The 20,916-nt window shown below is 40.6% G+C and overlaps 1 protein-coding gene across 1 annotated transcript in view; it reads right to left on the bottom strand.

The window, feature by feature from the left end:
• BORCS5 (BLOC-1 related complex subunit 5) overlaps positions 1-20,916 on the bottom strand; it is a 58,213-nt gene that overhangs the window by 12,943 nt on the left and 24,354 nt on the right. The window contains exon 3 of the mRNA XM_064736935.1: positions 5,947-6,104. Within this exon, the coding sequence (XP_064593005.1) occupies positions 5,947-6,104 (158 nt within the window). The remainder of the gene's footprint in view (positions 1-5,946; positions 6,105-20,916) is intronic.

Here is a 20,916-nt window from a genome sequence, read left to right as displayed (position 1 = left end):
TCTTTATAAACAACACTTCATTGCTGATGAGAGGAGACATAAAAAGCTGGATAGATTGTCATAGTCCTCATCCATCAACTTCCAAGATGCCAAAGACTAAATTTAAGGTATTTATTTCTTACAGAACACAATGTTCCATAGTTTTTTTCTAAAGGGCAGTGTGGCATGAAATCCCTTGAAAATACAAGTGGCATTTGAAACAAGGTTCTTCCCCTTTTCAGAAATATTATAGCACAAGGAATCTCAGACCCCTTCCCCTGGATTCGGGGCATTGGTAATTTAAGTATGTGAACCAAAAGGCTCAATTTTGCTTGCAAGTTAACACAGTCTCATCTAGAACATCTTTATATGTTGTCTCAAAATTAAGCACATCTCCATTTTCTCTTTGGCCAGGCTTCTTTCAACCAGCTGGTTTGATTCCCTGAGCCGTCCCCTTTAATGAGCTGAAATGTGGCTTCATGGGCTGCTCCATATGGGCCATAAAGCAAAGGCCTGAAGCTGAAGATGCATTTTGGACTTAGTAAGGCCATTCATCTTTTCCTGGACTAATTTAGTTTAGTCCGAAGTTCTCAGGACATGTCTGCTGAAAATAGATTTCACAAACAGTCTTGGAAACTCAGGTCTGAAACCACCTACAGGGAAACCATAACTAAGAGGAAATGGCAATAAACACCTCACTCAGATGAGTCCTGGAACAAAACAAACCAAAGACCAGGCAAAAATCACCTCCCTGAAACCTGCTCTTCATTTGAGTGTATTCCCTGAAGGGCCACAGCCCAGCTGTGACTGGAGCATGGGATGAATCCCAGGCACTTCAGATCTTTCTGCCCATGGAGGGAAGGAGTTAGGAGCAGTGCCTGTGGTGTCTCACACAGCTTACAGCAGTGTGCCCTTGAGTCTCACTGCAGCTGTGCCTGACACTGTCCCCAGCCAGGCAAAGTCCTGCCAAAGTTCCTGGCCCAGATCTCATTCATTGCTGGTGGTGGAACAGCTTCCTGCACTTAGAGCAGCTTTTCCCTTTACCACCACCTTCAGGGACCCTGCCCTTCAATTTTCACACTGCTACAAGGTGTCCCTACCACAGCCAGCCCTCCCAAGGAATTTACAGGTATGAAACAAGCCATAATGCCTGCCTGGACAAGATTCATTTAACTATCACAAATATAAAAGCAATATTTATTATATTTTAAAATGTGGGGGGTTTCCCCCAACTCCCACCCATAGATGTGTGCCAGCTTAGACTGAGACATTTGAAATTTCACTTTGTATTCTAAAAACTGCTCTGTTTTCAAAATTATTGGCAGTCTGGGATTCCTGTGGTAATAATAAAAGCTACAAATAACACTGCATTAACATTTGTTTTCAAGGCAAAGCATCAGAGCCCTCCCAGTAACCCATTTCCAAATACATCTTAAGCACAGTGTATGTAGGAACTACATTTGCCTTTAAGGGTACATCAAATACTTCAAAAACACAACCCCACTGACAATGCTGGAGGTCTAGTAAGAAATGCTGAAGATCTTTTCACTCAAAGCTTCTTTGAAAGGAGCTTAGAGGGCTTTCAGTTTCCTCTCTGCTTTCACAGAAAGAAGGCAGGCCTCAGTTTTCACGTGTGACAAGTAATTTTTATAAGCTTACCTTCAGATATTTTGTAAGATGTGATTTTTGAGAACCTTAGTACATTGTGAGCACAATAATCCTTTTTTGAGGCACTGAAACTAGACTGTTTTGAAGGCACAGCACACAAAATCATGGGCACTTTCTGAAAATTTAGCTCTGTTCCCCAGCTTTTCCCTATTCTACTTGTTTCCCATTCCCTGGTATTCCCCATCCCCTATCACATAACTCTTGAAATTGTCTCCCTGGCACCCAAAACAGATATCCTCCACTGGTAAGGACTCAATGTAAAGTAGTCCTCTCTTATTTGCTGCTTTCCCCCATTCAAACCTTTAGAGCTGGTCAACATTTGCCTTCAAATTAATCTTGTCAGAACCCTGTTTGCAGATCACAGAACTGGAGCAGACACTCCTGGTGAAGAGAGCACATGTGGCTCTATCAAACCCACAGCAGCTGGAGTTCCTCAAAACTTGCAATAAGTTACAGTGCAAATCTATAGGATTTTCCCTAAAAAGATGCAAGCACATCCTCTTTTTTTTTTTCTTGACAGTGAAGACAAAACCTCTTGACATAAGTAAATCACTCCCTCCCAAAAGCAAAACTCATTCTGGTATGAAAAAAGGCACCTGAGTCAATCACCTTCCATCCTGTCTTCAATGCTTCCCCCTTCAAGGAATCTCTTGGATAAATGGATTTCTGCTCAAGAGAGAACAGTCACAGCCACCTGGAAGCTGCACAGGGTTCTACATTTAGGAGCAGACATGGATGCAGCCAACACTGCAAAGAAATTCTGGCTACACTGGGAAATGGGATGGAGAGCAAAGCCAGACTGCACTGCTCCCTGAAGGCACAGATGGCTCTGCTCAGACCTGCAGTCACTGTCATGTAAGTAGGTTTTTTTTGGCTCATTCTCTTTCCTATTCAGAACCACTGTAATTCAGACTGTGTGCTGATTTGCAAACCACCACAGTTAATTCTGAATTACTGAGGGCCAATTAATTTACAGCAGTACTTCTGAGTTTTGACAGAATCCAGGAAACTTCTTTCCTGGTGACACAGACAATGAACAAAAGATATTTGCTCTTGGACATTTTGTCAAGGAAAGACTAAAAAAATCCTGGCTGCAGGCAGTGTGAGTGCAGCATATTATACAGCAGGACTATTAGCAGAGTTAGAGTCTGAGAAGTGAACATAACTCAGAAAAAAAGTTGGAAATCAGAGACTGAAGCTGACCAACATTTTGTAGAAAATTAAAACCATCAGTCACTTGATAAATCTGTTATCAGAAGAAAAACACTTCAGTATTTACAGAGTTAAAGAAAGGGAAAGGGAAATACTGGCTACCAAAATGAGGATAAAAGAATTTACTGTCCCAGCTTGTGCACACATTCTGCTTTTCACAATACACTTGATTTTCTCTTTCATTTTTAAGCTTTACTAAGGGTCAAAGTTTTGTGTACATGGCAAAACGAAATCATTGCTGACAAATGGGTGAAGCCAAAGGCAATTTCCTTTGTCTGCACTTGTAAGGAGAGACATCCCCTGCTCTGGTTCAGCTGCACCCTGGCTTGTCAACAACTGTCAGCAGTGGTTCAATTTAGTGCATCAAGGAGAGCCCAAACAATTTGGAAAGAATGATTTAAGCCAAGTGGGTCCCACCCAGATCCTCCAGAACACACATGCAGAACAGCCAAAGCAAGAAAAATATTTAAAAAGTATTAGGAAAATGAACAGTAAAAACCCACCAGATCTGGCAGAGGGACTGAAAGCATCTGAAGTTGCTTAGAAGTTGTGACCAAAAAAAAACCAAAAAAAAACAAACCAAAACCAAACCACAGCTGATTTGTCAGTTCTCTGACTTACAGAATTCCCCATTTCTCCATCACTTTGTCAGAGGAGGCTGTTATAAAGAAGCTAGTGAGAATATCAGTATAATAATTTAATTTATTTTAGATGAAAGATAATCACAAGCTTTATGAAGCAGAAGAAAACCAGCATAGCTAATTTGAAAGGGACTCTGCCACTTGCCCTACAGAAGGCAAACCCAATTAATGAATATTGCTCTGGTGGTGTCTACCATGACTTTAAATCATGTCACTATTCCCTCTCACACTTTAACAGCCAAAAGAATTACAATCTGCTTGGATTAATGCAGCACACTGTCATTAGGCTGGCAATTAAATCCCATTTCTGAGATTGTGTGATCTGAGTCACCAACATCTGCAAATATCTTTACATCTTGTGTAATAGCTGGCCTCAGATCTTGATACACCAAAGTAAAAAGGCCTTTTTAATGCTTCCCACATTATTTTGGACTTACAACTTCATGATGACAGCAGCTTCTCCAAACAGCACATGAATCAAATTTATTACCCAGTTTGTCATGTGGGATTTTCTTAACTCTAAGCCAATAGAGCAACAACAAATCAAGGTCAGTGTTTATACTTGGTGAATAAAAATTAACCACATGCTCAAAAACATTTTTTTGACACTGAAAAGGTATTTGGTCTCAAGGACTTTTGAGATATGCAGAATTCACCAGCTCTTCTACACATCTGGGAGTATCTGAGAAAACACCTGAAGCAACATTTCCCTGTCATGCCAGACTCTTGATTTTAGAAAATAAAAAAATCTGGCAGCCATTCTACTGCTTCCAACATCAGCAGTCACACGTGAGAAAGACAATCTCATTGCAGGATGCTCATCCCAGGAATTAATTCAATCCCAAACAGTATCATCAAACATCAGTCAAACATTCAATATTTCAACAGATCAGTGTTCCAAATGATGGTTTAGTGGTAAAGCAGCAGCACAGGAGACCTTTTTGCCATAGAGGTCAGAAATGAGATGGCATGTTATGGGCTTTGAGAACAAATCAACTGAAGCACTACCTTATCCAGCCACAGAAGATGTTCACATAAATGCTTCCTTCCTTAAATTAGAAGCTAACCATGGAGCACAATACAATCTATGCTGTGTCACAGACATCTTTTATGAAAAATCCTTTCCTTAGGTTTTTTTCTCCTGAGAAGCTGAGAGGCCTCAGGAACAAAATGTAACCAATGATTATCTGCTGCTGTGGAATGCAACAGGTGCATCTGTGATTGGCTCATGTGGTTGTTTCTAACTAATGGCCAATCACAGTCCAGCTGTCCAGACTGTCTCAGTCAGTCACAAGCCTTTGTTATCATTCCTTCTCTATTCTTAGCTAGTCTTGTGATGAAATCCTTTCTTCTATTATTTTAGTATAGTTTTAATGTAATATATATCATAAAATAATAAATCAAGCCTTCTAAAACATAAAGCCAACATTCTCATCTCTTCCCTCATGCTGGGACCCATGTGAACACCACCACAATGCAGAACAGACCTAAATAAGGAATGCTACCTTAAACCTTCACGAATAGTTTACTTCTTGGAGAGCTGCTTGCAGCACCTGCCATTCCAACAGAGGAGCAGGGCTGTTCATGCCAGCCCTCCTGGGCCACAGCCACAGCGCTGCCCTGGCAGGAGCCACAGTGCCAGCCTGGGCACTGAACTGGCAGGGCACAGCCACAGGGCTGCCTCTAAGAGCTGAATGAAATGAGGGTTGTGGGGACTCCAGGCAGCTCTGCAAAATACAGTTTATTACTGTATCCAAGATGTTACAGCAGTCCAGGGTCATGGGTGACAGAGCTGTGCCCACAGCTGTCAGCTCCAGCTGCAGGCAGGCCTGGAGACCCTTTGGTTTTGGATACATTGCATTATATACTTTGCTGAGCATCTTAATACAGTAGAACCAGGGCCTTAACTATTATCTATATCCTATCATAATTACTATAATTACCATATTCATTTTACTATACTCCAATCACTAAAAGTTAGTATATTACAGTTTAAGCTAGAAGTTGTTATTCAGTTTTCTTGCAGTGGAAAATTCTGAGACCTTTTTTCTACTTGCAACTTTGCTGACTTGTTTGCCTGTGCTATCTTCCTGCTTGGTAAAAACATCTTGTTTGGGGTGGGTTTATCCTTTGCTCTAAGCCATAAAAACCCCTTCTAACTAACAAACCCGTTGCCTCCTTGGTTATCCAGTAAGACTGGCTCAGCAATTCTTTTCTTCTAGATCAAAACTTGCTTCCATCTCTATTCCTTCATCAGACTCTACATTCTGCCAGGCATACATATCTGCGAGGCTTTCTTGTCAAACTTCCATCCTTCCCAACAGGAGCCGCAGTGCCAGCCCGGGCACTGAGCTTGCAGGGCACAGCCACAGGGCTGCCCTGGCGTGCCTGGGCTGCCACAGCTCAGCCAGCACCGTGCCCAGCACAGCCCCTGCCCAGCCCTCACCTCCTTGATGCGTTTCACCAGCGCGTTCTGGTCGAAGGCCACGGCCTCGGCGCACTGGTGGAGATGCTCCTGGTAGCGCAGGCACAGCTGCAGCACCTGCTGCGGGTCCAGCTTCTCCAGCTTGGTGTTGGTTGGAGATGTCTGCCCACTGAGGAGTCCTGCAGAGCAAAGAAGGCACAGAGTTACTCTGACTGCTCATGCTGATGGTTGAGTGCAGCCCAAGAGACGGCAGCGTGGCATTCACATTCTCTGAAAAATCCCTTCGCCCAGGATTTTCTCCTGGGAAGCTGAGTAGCCTCAGAGAAAAAGGAAAACAATTTTATCTCATTTGCTTCTCCTCTGTTTTGCTCACATGTGGAATGTGTTTGGAGATTGTTTACCACAGGTGATTGTTCCACTGGTTTCTGCTGTGAATTATTTTCTTTCATTGGCCAATCAGTGCCAAGCCGTGTCAGGGCTCTGGAGTCACGAATTTTCATTACTATCTTCTTAGCCCTCTGTAAGTATCCTTTCTGTATTCTTTCACATTCTTTAATATAATATAGTATCTTAAATAATATAATATAATATAATATAATATAATATAATATAATATAATATAATATAATATAATATAATATAATATAATATAATATAATATATAATAATATTTAATATAATACAGTATCTTAAAATAAGAAATTAGCCTTCTGAGAACACAGAGTCAGATCCATTGTTCCTTCCTGCCCCAGGGCACCCCACAATACAATACAGAACAAACCCAGCAGACAAGATTTGTGAGGGGTGATGAAAAGCTAATTCAGAATCATTTAAGGATGTTTTGAATTTACAGCAGTGCATAGAACAGTTTGTCAAAAAGCTTGGCCCTCCCTGACAGAGCCTAAACAGACACTAAATGCAGGTCCATCATGCACATCTCCTCAGTTTTCAGCAATATGCAAGTCCTGTTTTTTCTCTCCACAAGCAATCCTAAACTGTGAAGAATAAGCCCTCTCCTAATTGATGTAAGACAGCAGAGGAAGGAGTTGAAATCTGCATTCTCAGAAGGGCACTGGAATCATACTGTTTTCACCAGACTCACACTGCCAAGGCCAGAGCTCTAAAAATTCTCTGGTCCCCCAAAATAAACCTGAGTAAACAAATGGCCCACCTTAAGTTAAATTATTAGGGATGAATTGTCTGCATTTTCCCTACCTTGCCTTTTTCAGAACTCTTCTACCATCTAAGGCTTTAATTTCCACTCTCAAAGACTAGCAATATACCTCTTTTTGCTCCTTTAGTATGGAATTAAGATCCCTATCTACTTTTGTGAACAGATTTCACAAAAAAGTTCACCAAAAAAAAAAAAAAAGACATTGTACTTAAAAGTGGGACACTGGTAATATTCAGAGGAGCAAAACTGCCCAGAGAAATTTCTCCTGCCCATTGTTTGCTGCCTACATAGTGCAACTTGAGAATGCCTGCTGAGCTCATGTGTGTGCCACACTGACCACCTTCCCCACAGCAGCTGGAAAAAATTTTCCTTCAGCATTAGCACAACTCTCTTCTTGTTGGGACACCATGTGTGACAAACTGCACATACACACAATGTGCTTTTCCCAAAACATCCATCAAGCTATGTAAACTGAATTCAGTGACTGCACGCATGTGCCCCCTGGGACTCTCATTTTACAGACAGGAAAAGACATTAAAACAGCAAATGTAAGCAAGTATCACACTAAGCAATTAAAAAGTAATAAATGCCAGTTATTTGGATTGGAAAAGCTCTTCTAAGAATGTACCTCAGTGGAAAATGGAAAGTATTTTGAATGGCCCCCGTGCCTATTGGAAGCTACAACTGGTGACATTGAGCTCTAGCTAAAGCACAAGAACAAAATAGAAACCAAGAAGCAAGTCAGAAATATCTTATGAATATGAGCAAGTTAAACCTTTTTGAAAACATTTGCTGACCAAAATGAAAATAAAACTAGGACAGTAACTTCATCAAATATGGAGAAGAAGCAGGTTTACATTTCATCAACACTCAACATCTTATTCTCCCAGGATGCTCTCAATTGCTCTCCACACAAAACCTCATCATAAGAGATTTTAAAAAAGGTAATTTTACTGATTTGTCCACTACAATTGTGTTCCCTCAGTCAAGAGGTCAGGAGAGGAAACAAACCATTTAGTCTCAAAACCCTGTATTAGCAACAGTCAAGGGTTTTTTTTATATTTTGGAGGGAATAATCTCAAACAAAATCTTCGATGCAGATCTTTCAAATCTATTTTCAGGTAAAGTACAAAAATGTGACAGGAACAAACCCACTGAATGAAATAAGACTTTTAAAAAATTGTTTATGTTTCATATTCTAGTGCTTCCTCAGTTCACAAATTGGGATCTTTTACAATATTATCTTGTCAGGATGAATGTTCAAAGAATGTTGTCAACTTTTAATATGCTGAATGTTCACATAGGAATGAAGAGTTCACCATACACCTGAGGCACTTATCCTGTCTCTGCACTGATCAAATACATGATGCTATCAGCCAGCTAATTTTCTCTTATTACTAATCTCTCACCAACTTCAAGAGGAAAAAGAAAATTAGACACTGTTTGAGAGATTTAATTAACATGAAGTATGTACTTTGGCCAACTTATGCTGCTTATGAAAATTCTGAAGTGGAACAGGCCAAGGACTGTAAAATGAGCTAATAAAGAACATGCTACTTAAACTCATGTACTTACAGCCTTGCACAGGTTACATAATGCTAAAACAAAAATTAATAAACCTAAGCCTCTCATTTCCTATCCTGAAAAACACAAGCTCGAGTGAAGGGAGACATTCCCTATTCAGCTGGAATGCCTTCATAAGAAGCAGAGGGGAAAAACAATCCAGTACAAATGTTTGGACTAGGGATAAAAAACAAACATCATATGCTGCATAAGGATAGACTATGGTATTATTCTGGGTGATGCAGTAGGGAGAAACCAAAGGAATTAGTTTCTCCAAAGACCTCTGGGGCAATGCTGACAATGCCAGAGAACAATTTAGCTTATTTTCAACTTGCAAGAAAGGAAAAAGTAAACAAGAGCCCCAAAAGGCCATGCAGCCTGGCAGGAACTCCCATTGTCAGAAGGTCAATCCACCATTTTTTGCTGCTCACTGTAACCACTTACTAACCACACTATAAATGTTAACATTTCTTACTAACATTCCCCTCTGCCCTGCTCAGGTGTGACCCACCTGGAGCTCTGCATCCAGCTCTGGGGACCCAGCACAAGACAGACATGGACCAGGGACACAAAATGGTCAGAAGGCTGGAACACCTCTCCAGTGAGGGAAGGGCACTGGGGTTGTTCAGCCTGAGAAACAGAAACCTCCAGGGAGACCTTATCAATATTTAAAGGGGCTTGTGAAAAAGACAAAGAGAGACTTTTGCCAGGTGACAGAACAAGGGACAATAGTTTTAAACAGGAAGAAATTTAAATTGGACATAAGGAAGACACTGTAAACATGTCTTCAAACATTGTAAACATGAGGGTGGTGGGAAGTTGGATGTCCCATGCCTGAAAGTGTTCAAGGTAAGGTTGGATGGGACTTTGAGCAACCTCATCTAGTGAAAGGGAGTGAAAGATGTGTCTGCCCATGACAGGGTGGTTGGACTAGATGATCTTCAAAGACCATCTTGTCATCCTCCTAACCAAAACCTCCCAACCATCTGATCATCCAAACAACCAAAGCCATTCTATGATTTCATTAATTTGCTGCATTTTGGTTTTTAGTAAACCTTATTGATATTAATATAATATATTAGTAAAAATCTCTCCTCTTAAAAATTACTGCTTCCTTCTTAAAGCTTTGTCCCACATTTTGACCTCTCCACTGAACAGGGCCATCCCTCAGTGGCTGGTCTACATGTGGTTTGTAAGAGGATATGAGATCACATCTGTTGCAATAACATATTTATTAGGTCACTCTTACAAGTGCCAAAAAGGGGAGAGACAGAGGTCACTGACTGGTTCAGGCTCGCTCCTGAAACATCCAGAACTCGAACCTGGCCACCAGCACATCTCAGAGCAACCAGCCACTGGTGCACTATCCCTCCTGCACTGAGGAAATGGTGTTCCTGGGATTTCTTCTGTAGGATTATTACCCCCCAGCCCCACAAGAGCACAGCTCTGCTCTTAAATGAAAAGAAAACAGCATTGAGAGCTTTCATTTCGTATTAAACCAAATACTCATTTTTCAAGCTGCTGGTTCTCTTCCAAAGGAGGAAGCACACCAGGAATCCTCTGTGTGGAGGATTGTCTGGAGCCTTGGGAAGAGGCTCCTTGGCACATGAGCGATACAACACACCCCAGCATGAGGAGGGAGGGCTCCACAGGGGGGTTGTGGCTCGAGAGAACAGGAATGGGGGAACAGGAGAAGGCCTCCTGCACAGCTCCAGTGCAGAGCAGAAGGGTTTGGCAAGTGCCAAACGCTGCACAGTGCTGGCTATCCAATTACGCCATAAAACAAGGAAGAGCACAGACCACCTCTGTGCCTGCCATGATGACGAGACAGCAAATCTCCCACCTACTCACACATCTGGTCAGTGAACAGCACGACCAGGAGGTGACAAACAGCAGCTGGGACAAAGAAAGAGTCACATTTCTAAAGCACAACGATGCTTCAGAAAAAAACAGCTCAGTACACCAAGTATGCTGTGCACAGAGAAATATCATATATCACTACAAGGCTAGCTGACCCACAGACTTGACAAATCTGTTATTGTTTCCATATTCCTTGGCAAAGCAGAGGCATGTTAAAACCATTTTCCTCCTACTTAGTCATCTCCTTGCTGGTTCCAGGTCAACATACACGTCCAACAAATCATATCCTACTGAGCAGAAGAAAGCTGTTAGTTTAAAAAGCATTTTTATGACTAGAAGTGAAGTTCTTGAAAGCAAGCTTTTCACGCAATGCTGGTTCTACACACATACAGAACACAGGACCCCACCATGGTTATGTTCTGCTGCTTTAGTGGGCAATCCCAACAACATTTGGAGTGCTTTCCAACCTGAAAAGCATTAATATTTCTTTTTGACTTCTGTACTTCCACTTGTCAATCAATCCCCTTTTCAACCAGTAACAGCAGGCATTACAAAAAGAAAACCAGTAGGTTGTTGATTTATTATTACAGACAGCAAAGCATATGATGTTGTGGGGTCTTGTTACTAATTCTAAGGTCAGAAAGAGTTGCTGTCACGAGCCAACCAATCTTTCTGTGGAATATAAGAGAGGACTTCAGAAGTTACACTTTCCTAAATCAGGCCAGAAGTTTGCCTTGCCCAGAATACTGCTTCCAACATCTAACAACAGTGAATATTAAGGGAAAAAAGCCATATTTTTCATACCTCACAAAATATTAATAAAAATTTCAGGCAGAAAACACTGTGCTCAGTGAAGTTGTGGATACTTGAATTTCACTACTCCTTTTTGAAAGGTATATTTTTATCTCCACAAAGTCTTGTGATAATAAGTATGATGTTTATTTACACAGCATGAAAAAACCCCTTCTCACTTGCTTTATGCTCTGTGTTGTGCTGTGACCCAAGAGAAGTCTGAGCAGGTTGTACTTCATTGCAACATCCTTGATCCAGTGGGGTTTTTGAGCTTGGAGTCTCCTCTCCCACACATAATTGAATTTTTTTGATTACCTCTGTAATACCTTCAAACACCTCTAACCTGAGGCCTTACTTCTCTCTTTAAAAGCCAAGTCAATTCTTCCCCAGAGTATATTGGTCACAAAAAATGAATGCAGATGCTTTTATAATTGCTACCCCTTTGCAGGACCTGCTAATCACCACCACCCTTTTTAAGAGTGTGCATTACAGTGCACAGCATCACTCCTTCCCAAGGTTAAATAAAGCATCAGATTGCACACCATGGTTAGCAATGGCTCCTCAGCTTTACAGAGCCATTCCTGCTGCTGGTACCTGCTTTTGGAGGGTTATTACAATGGGCATTACCATTTTTCCTAAAACCTCTTCAGTAACTTCTCATTCATCCTGGTAAAGAATGATGCTTTTCTGAAAGTCCTCTCTGAAGGCAATCCCACAGACTCTCCAGCAAGCTTCTAGAGAACCCAAAAAGCTTTTGGGGTTTTTTTTATTAAGTACATACAAGTAGAAAATGGCTTTCCTTCAAGACACTTTGAAGGAGATTCCTGTTCTGCTTTTCTGATGACTCTCTAAGTAATCCAGCACAGTTTTAATCTTTCACTCTCCTAACACAAGCATCTTTTTGTCTGTTTGTTTTTGGAGTGTGGGTATCTTTTGCCTACAGGTCCCTTCATACTGCTTTAACTACACTGCTTTTCCTTCTACCATTCTTCAAACCCACCTGTGCTGCCTGAAACTTATTTCAGCCATTCCTCACTTCTCTTGCCACTCTCTTATTTTTTATGATATTCCACGTCATAAAATTAATCCAAGACAGTAAAATTTTTCAGCTCTTCTATTCCACATAAATTTGAGTAGATTACAGTTACAATAGTATATAATAATAATGCAGTATATATAAAAGACTAATTTCATTTACTATCATCAAGGCAGCATTAGTTCCAGCTCAAAAATAACTATGTTTTTCAAGTCTCCAGAAATATTTCTGTGTTCCAAGGGTATTTAAAAACTATCAACCCCTCAACTTGCCTCATCAAGCATTTCCAAAGCTCTTAGGTAGAAGCTACCCAGTCCGATCAGCTTCTTAAATAAAGTCTGGCCACAGATTCACTGTCATCGTTGTGTTCCTCACTGCTATTTGCATGGGAAGATTGTTTTGCCAGTACCTTCAAGATTCCCAAGTACTAAAAAAAGATCCACACAAGAAACAGATGAAATTACATCCCTGAAGACAGAGTCCTGTTTCTTGACCATGGCTGCTTGCACATGTTTGGAGGCAGCAGATTTTGTTATTAGCTGCAATAGAGAGCTCATTTCCATATATTCTCTATGCAGGTGCACTTCAATATCATCTGCTGTAAAGAAAGAATTGCACACCTATGTGCAGCACAATACAAGGTATTAGAATACTTGCATATAGATATTGTAATCAGATTTACAGGACTCTTACTGACCAAATGCTTTGAATTCTAATTCTGTACTTCCTCTCTCATTCTCAAAAACCAAGAAAAGACTAAATTTTTCAGCAAAGCCTGAACAGTTAAAACAACTTTTATGATGGTTGTTTTGGTTTTGTTGTAGGGTTTTGGATGGTTTCCTTTTGGCTGGTTGAGGAAGGTTTTCTTTGTTTGTGTGTTTTTAAGAACACCTAAGTTAGGAAACATCAATATTTATACACTCAAATTTGAAAACTCAGGCCACCCCTAAGAAAAAGGCAATTAGTAAAAGTCAATCATAAAGAAGCTGAAAAATTAAATAAAAATAAAATCACTACTATTCATCCAGAAATTTTTAAGCTGAAGTGTTCATGACTACATGATCTTTTACTCAGAGCAGTTAATGTTCTAAAAATCTCACTGAAAAAATACCTTGTACTAAAACACATATTCACTCCAAAACAAAAGTTGGCTTCGTTGCCTGTGTATATTTTCAATTCCTTTGAACTTTAGTGGGGGAGCACAATGACTGTAGGCAAACTGAATAGCTATTGTGTGAGCAAAGAACACATTTGTATTGTTGCAAAGAATGTTGGCTGCAGCAGCAGATTTTCCCTCTACTTTGGAGTGGGTACCATGTGAGCATTTACTTCTGCATGGGTGACACATGGGCTGAGGACTCTCCTCTTGTCAAATCCTGTAAGAGGCAACTTTTCTGACCACAGAGCCCAAACATGTGAAGCTGAAATAAATCAGAAATGCTGCCTCATTTAGGTTGTTAGGAACCTGAATGTCCAAAAGAAAAGGAAAAAGCAGTGCACCATCTGCAGGTGCTGAGATTTCAGTCTGGAGTCACTAAAGCTGTGCCTCTCTGCAAGTATGAGATTGCCCAGGGGTTACACCTTTAAAAAGTTCTTAGAGGGTGCCACAAAACTGGAAACTTCTTTTGAAGCTTCAGGTAGGGAAAAAGGTACACAATATACTCTGAAGAAAGCACACAGCTGCATTTTGTCAACTAAAAGTGTCAAGATCCTACTTAGGCCATCTCCCCATGAACTTTTCACTTCTAGAGTACAGAATATGGAAAATAAGTGGTTTTGACTACACAGTTCCAGTATCATAGGTTCAACTTCCTGCAACAGACCTCAAAGTATAAAAATAGACACAAGGGTGGAAAAAAGGACAGGGTTATTCACAGGGAAGTGAGAGACAATGCTCTTGTGCTGTGCAATGAACTGTGTTTGCTTTGCAACACCCTTTTTTTTTTAATGAAAATGCACCATGAGAGACCCATGGGGTACAATCACCTGATTACACAAGCATGTCATATCCAAGGGCTGCAGCTGATATTCTGAGCTGTTAGTCTAACTAATCTGCAAACCCAAAAGCTACAAGACTAACAGCATCTTAAAAGATGAGGAATTGAGACACCAAGCCATTAGATAATTTATCTGAGACCAAATGGAAGCTGCTGTCCCTTGGCCTGATGACTTCAGCACCAGAACATCCCTCCCCTTCTCTGACCCTCAAATTCCAAACACCAGAGGGCCAGGCAGCAGAGGAGCCTCATTTCCTACACAAGGGCTGACACAGCCTCTCCCACACAGGTTCCCAGATATCTACTACAGGTTCATAAAAGCCAGAGCCAAATCAACAGATTCTTCCTTCTGACTCCCAAATTCAGGCTCCATGGAAAGGAGGATCCAACTCCCACCTTCCTCATCATGTGCCTCACCACAGCTCTTGCACAGAAAATTATTCACTCCACTGAAACCACAGACAACTAATCCTGTGGTTTTCTCTTTCCTCTAGGGCAGCAGAAGGAATCAGAGCACCACAAGATCAAACACTAGAGCAAATCCCAGGAGAGGCAGGAGAAGGGGAAGGAAAGGACAGAGGAGAACTTATCTGCTCCAGCAGCAACAAGATGTCACTTCAATTATTTTATGTGTGCAAAGTGAGTGAATTTATGTGTGCCAAGCCTTGAGTGAGTTTATGTGTGCAAAGCCTTGAGTGAATCTCAACTTTACCTGCCCATCCATCTTCCTTAAAATAATGGGACCTTAACTACATTTTGTGTCTCTCTCACTGCAAAGTTTTCTAGCTGTAGATGGATGAGAAATGGGACAGCAGGATCAAATAAACTCCATTTCTTTTAAAGAATTTTTTTAAAAAATCTACAAGCCAAAATCCATGCAACTGATTCTATTACTAGTATTAAAGATAAGCCTCACAGCAATGTTTATTTTATTTTAGGCAAAAGTGCATGGACATTCATTCATGACACAGCCCATACCAGCAGAAAAAAAAAAAGCCCCAAAATACCAGCATTCTGTGATTTAGAGAAGAGGTGACATCTAAAATCACTTCTAAGCACAAGGGCACCCATGTGAAGTTGGGGTACATTTGCTATTCCACAATAACAATAATATTCCACAATAACAAATAATATAATTCAATAATAACAAACAATAATTGCTATTCCACACTAACCCCAGGTAAACAATGGGGGCACATGCACTGTGCTGCTTACACCAAGAGCCCAGAGGTTTGGAGAAAATTAACAGACAGCAGTGTCAGTTTACTTTTGGGCATTTTCTTCAGTTTAGATGTAAATCTGAGAGTCTTGTTTGCAATTTATTTTCACAGCACAGTATGGAGCAAGACTGATCAACACTTACCAACAGGTTCAGCAAGTCCAAGATTTCAGTTCTTTTCCATACATGGAGAAAACTGTTTTAAAAGTGGTAGAGAAAATCTTCACGAAAAGAGTTCCTTTTTAAAGGAGTAATAGGATCTCTGGGTGAATGTTTTAGCAGTATTTTATAATTGAATGTTTTATCAGTACTTTATAATTGCAAACCAAACCCAGTGCTGGTATAACCATCATTTATATTCATGAAACACAGTTCCTCTTTGGTACTTTTCACAGAATCACAGAATATTCTGCGTTGGAAGGGACTCACAACAATCATCAACTCCAACTCGTTTACTTCCTATCAGTTTTGTACCCACACAATACAGTAGACAGAATGATGGCATATTGCCATGATAAAAAGAATTATGGCCATATCATGGCCTTTGCCTATTTTTCAAGAGCATTATTTAGAATGTACATTAAAGAAGCACTGTCTAAAATACACTATTGGCATGTCCTAGCCACAGATACTAGGAACAGTAATTTATCTCTGCCACGTGCATTCAGGAAAATACAGCAAAGAACAGGAGTAAACTTGTAAATGCAACTAAGTTGACATTTTCTACTTTATCTTCTTTTCTCACATGAAACCCAACTTATCACTCAGCAATTTTGCTAGCAATGTGGGCTTCCATGTCACATGCAATTTTAATTTGAATGACACTTTTCTACTCTGAAGGCTTTACCAGCCTGACATGAAATGGCTGCACTACTCAGGAGCAGTAAAGTCCAAGTGGGGCTGAGGAAACATTTGATTTTTGTAATCCATACATACATAGCTCATACATCATATACTTTACAGAAATTAAGAAATGGCTCCTTACTTTTTCTTATAACAAGTTTAACTGGATTCTCTTGGTTTTTAGGGTAAATGGTTATCTACTAAAGTGTCCAGAGGGAAACATGGAGCTGGCATGAAATTATAACAACAAATTTAGGATACTGAAATGACCTAAAAGTTGAGTTGGAGAGGGAAGCAGCCCACAGCACACACAATATTTACTTCTGACAGTATTTTTAAGAAACTAATCATTCAGCTTGGAGGGCCTTATTATGGCACCTAAAACATTCAACAGTTACAGAAGTAAGTGGCCCTCTGTGCTCTGTGTTACCTCTGTATTTACCATCTTCTGTCAAATACTGTCAAGTGCAACATGCCTTGAAGAAAGACAAAGCACAAAAAGGAATCCTTAGCACAAAGTGTTTTAAAATTCTCAGAAGAAGTGGGGGAAAAATAAAGCAAACTGCACCTCCTCAGTTTACATTCCTTCTGCAGTTCAGTAAATGAACTAATTTGTAAAAATATTATGAAAGAGTGTAATCTCACTATTAAAATAAGCTGCTACTTAAGCAAGCTTTGAATATCTAATGACAACATTTGTGTGATCCTGTCCTTCTAGGCAGCTGCATTCTAGGAGTGCTGCTTTTACAGCAATAAGCAACAGCCCAGGCTCAGGAAGCCTGGGAGCTCCTTGAGCCTGACTGGAGCACGTGCACCACTTCTCTGCAGTCAGAAATAGCCAGAATATAACAATTCATTCATTCCTCCACTTAACCCCCTCTAAACAGGGCAGCTCTCAAAACACCCCCCCTTATTTTTTTATTTTTCTATATCCAGCCTGCTGATGGTGTGCTCACACACAGCACGAACAGTTTCCTATGTCTGTCATGGAAAGTATCAGTAATTTTACAGCAAAACGTCACCATAAAGGTTTCAAATGAGTGGCACGTGGAGTTTTGCTCATCCTAAATCACATCTCCCTCAAGGTATGTTGGGGTATTAGTTGTTGGTTTTTTTGGGTTTGGATTGAAGGCACTTGAGATGGTAACTTATGTTTGGACTTAAGTGTTTATTATTTTTATTAGTAAAATAATTTTATTACTGTGAGTTTGGTAGCTTTTCATTAGAAGGTACAAAATGGTTAACAATTTTTTGTTACAAGGTCTTTTAAGACTAAACTGTTTAATTAAGAACTGACACTTAGATTATTTTTCCTTTTAACCCAATAACTGATTCCCAAGAGTCTGTAATGCAGACTTTTCTGCTTAATTACAAAATGCCACCCAAACCCATGAAGAAGGAAGAAGTATGAAGAAGAAACCTAGGATGACACTCTGTGTCTTCTATCTTGCTTCTATTTACAACACACTAAAAATCTCAAAACTTAAATTTTTCATCTAAGTAGTACATCTACACTACTCTCTATAATCTATTTTACACTTTTGTAGATTCTAGTCTATCTTAAAGTCTAAGAAACTTTCTCTGTTAATAAAAGTCAAAGTCAGTGCTCCCCTAAAAGTAAAAATCCCAAAACAAATTAAAAAATGGCTCACACAAAGCCATAGGTTATGTCCTCCCTCCTCACAGCTGTAACATCGACTCTCCTGCTCTGGAGACAGACAGACAGACAGACATTCTTCCACAGTCTGGGGCAGAGTCTGGCATGCAAACTTATTTTATAAGCACCTCCCTGAGCACAGAATTCACTCTTGGCATAATCCTCCTGCACTGTGAGGAAGATCATGTTATGGAATACCACCAGGGAGAGTAATGGTGGTACACAAGGACATACTAATACCAGATGCTCCTAATACCAGAAAATATGCACAACAGCCAAATAGAACTAAAAACACTGCACAGTTACTCAGCTGCTGAGTTTAATATTAATACATATACATGTCCATAAAGCTCACTTTCTCTTCATTGAAACAATACTTGGTTTGTGACAACAATTAATTCTGCAGCTATTAACAGAAAGCAGCTGTTCCAGATGCTGTTTCCATATCAGGCCCTATGCTAACATCTCCAGTTTTGCAGTGATTTTTAGCACTTCTTTTTCAAACAACACAAAAGCAGACTGACAGGTAGATTTCAGTAAAGGCCACACATTTTCTGAAGTTGTAGGGGAAGAATTTTGATCATCTGGGATCATCTGTAACCAGGGGTGATGACAGAAGAACCATTTTTTGTTCTGAAATTATGAAGCATTTCTTGTTCTTACTAATATAAATACATATCAACATGCTGACTCTACATCTCTGCTCTAACAATAAAAGATTAAAAGCAGTAAGCAAACAAACTGTGGTTGTGCAGACACATATGCATCTCTTCCTGGACTGGAGAAGAAATAGGAAAACCAGCTCTACATAAATACAAGCAATAGCAACATATAACAGTATCTGCCTCTTCAACTTATTTAAAATTAAGGTATAAAACAATTTAGGACATGTTAGAACTTTAAAGTCCAGAGCTTTGACTTCTTAAGACTCTCCTAAAAATTCACTAGAATCTTAAATATTTTCATGCACCTGTGTAGGTAATGAATGTGTGATTTTTTTTTCCCCCTTCTTTTGACTTAATTTAGGAGAGGAGGACAGCACTTGCAGCAGCAGCTAAATTATTTGTTTGATTCTGAAAGCTTTGGGTAAAGGAGTGGAACATGCAACAAATCTGATTGTTCCTCCTCCCCAAGTGAAACTGCCTGCACTGATCAAAGGCTCCAGCCAACACAAACACAACAGCTTTTTCTTTTCCTTGTCCAGGGTGCCTCGAGGGCTGATGCTCTGCTCTCTGCTCATGCCCAGAGCTGAGTCACTGCAAAGGTCCCCAGTGCACACGAGTCCAGCGAGGTCATTCAGCAGAGAACACTCCAGTCTGCTCCCTCCACACCAAGCTAGCTGAGGGCTCTGAGGGACACAGAGTGGTCTAGCAGGAGGTGATCAAATGGAAAAGCTTCCAGAGGGTCACACATCCCTAAGGAATCCCATAACAAGAGGGTCAAATGTAAAGCTTTGCCTCCTTACAAGGCTGGCAGTGAGAGCCAGCTGAACATGTTACATTGTTTAACTGATGTGAAAAGTTTGGGCTCTGAAGAACCCAGCCCTTAAACCCTGTAAGGTTCTAAAGAGAATGGCCCCATTTCCCACAAGTGCTCAGAATCCTGAAGGGCTGTTTGGTAACCACACAGACACCTCAGAGATGTTTGCATAGCTCAGCTTGCTGATGGCAACCTATGTACGTGGTGAGGGTGAGAAAGGGAAGGATACAGACACAAAGTTCCTCACATCCACATTCCTAGAAGGCTCAGTACTGGCACCTCTTCCAGCCTAGGAGAGCTCTTTTCTAGTTTAACTTGAACTCCTTTAGAAATGGTCTGCTCTGAGCTAGAGTGCATGAACACAGAGCAAGCACCATACAACTCCTAGTCTTGTTATATGTTTTAAATCAATTTTTTCTTAGACTCCCTGTCACTTCTGTGCTCTGCAGGAGCATTCATACAGGGGATGATGAGCAGTAGATGTTTCAGTATAGAGAACCCATAGATTAGATGCTATTAAAGATTTCACATGGTTTTTCAGTTTTAGAAGATTGTTTCGTTTCTAGGAACAGCTTTTTCCAAAACTGTTCTATCACTACATCCACTTATCATACCTACATCTTTTCTGAGGTGCTTTCCAACACTGCTCACCTTGAAATTCACCAAATACCTACAAGTTGTGGCTTCTTGGCTAGCAAGTGGTCCCTGTTGAAAGGCAGCTTTCACTGTTCTGCTGCCTATGCGATCTAAGTCTCTTTTTCTACAGAGCAAACTCCGCATTACTTGAAGTATAAAATATAATGAAGCTTCAAAATAAGGACATACAGAGATTGAGGGTGAGGGGGTGTCCTCCTATTCATTGGCCAGGCACAGAAACTACCAGAGGTCACAAAAGATGAACTTCTTTATTCAAGCAGAAATTCCCATTGAAGCCAAATGAGGTTTTGTTGAATGAGGGCCACAGGAACAAGCCTGTAGCACACTCTGGACTGGGAGCAAGTCAAAGCAAATTATGCAACAGCTGTCAGGAATCTGTGTACAGGTCTGCAGAGCCACAGTGCAGGAGGAGCCCTGGTCCATCCTTAACTTCTGTCTATTTATGTCCCAGCACTGAGACCCCTTCCAACAAAACAGTATATTTTTATTAGAACAATTTACAGCAAACAGCTCTCTCCTCCTCTTCCTCTTTCCCCTCCCCTCCTTCCCACCGTTCCCTCTCCTTCCTCTTGCTGTGTTGTGCTGTTTGTGTGGAAAAAAACGAGCTCCCTCCCTTGCCAAGAGTGACATCAACTCATTCTTATCCGGTGATGTCCAGCAGAATCTTCCTCTGATAAACATTTGCTCAGTGTCAGAGCCCCAAGGTTACTGGCT

This window comes from Zonotrichia leucophrys, chromosome 1A (assembly GCF_028769735.1).
Source record: "Zonotrichia leucophrys gambelii isolate GWCS_2022_RI chromosome 1A, RI_Zleu_2.0, whole genome shotgun sequence".
Classification (NCBI taxonomy): Eukaryota; Metazoa; Chordata; class Aves; order Passeriformes; family Passerellidae; genus Zonotrichia; species Zonotrichia leucophrys.
Note: the sequence above shows the minus strand (reverse complement) of the source record. Positions and strands in the feature narration are given on the sequence as shown.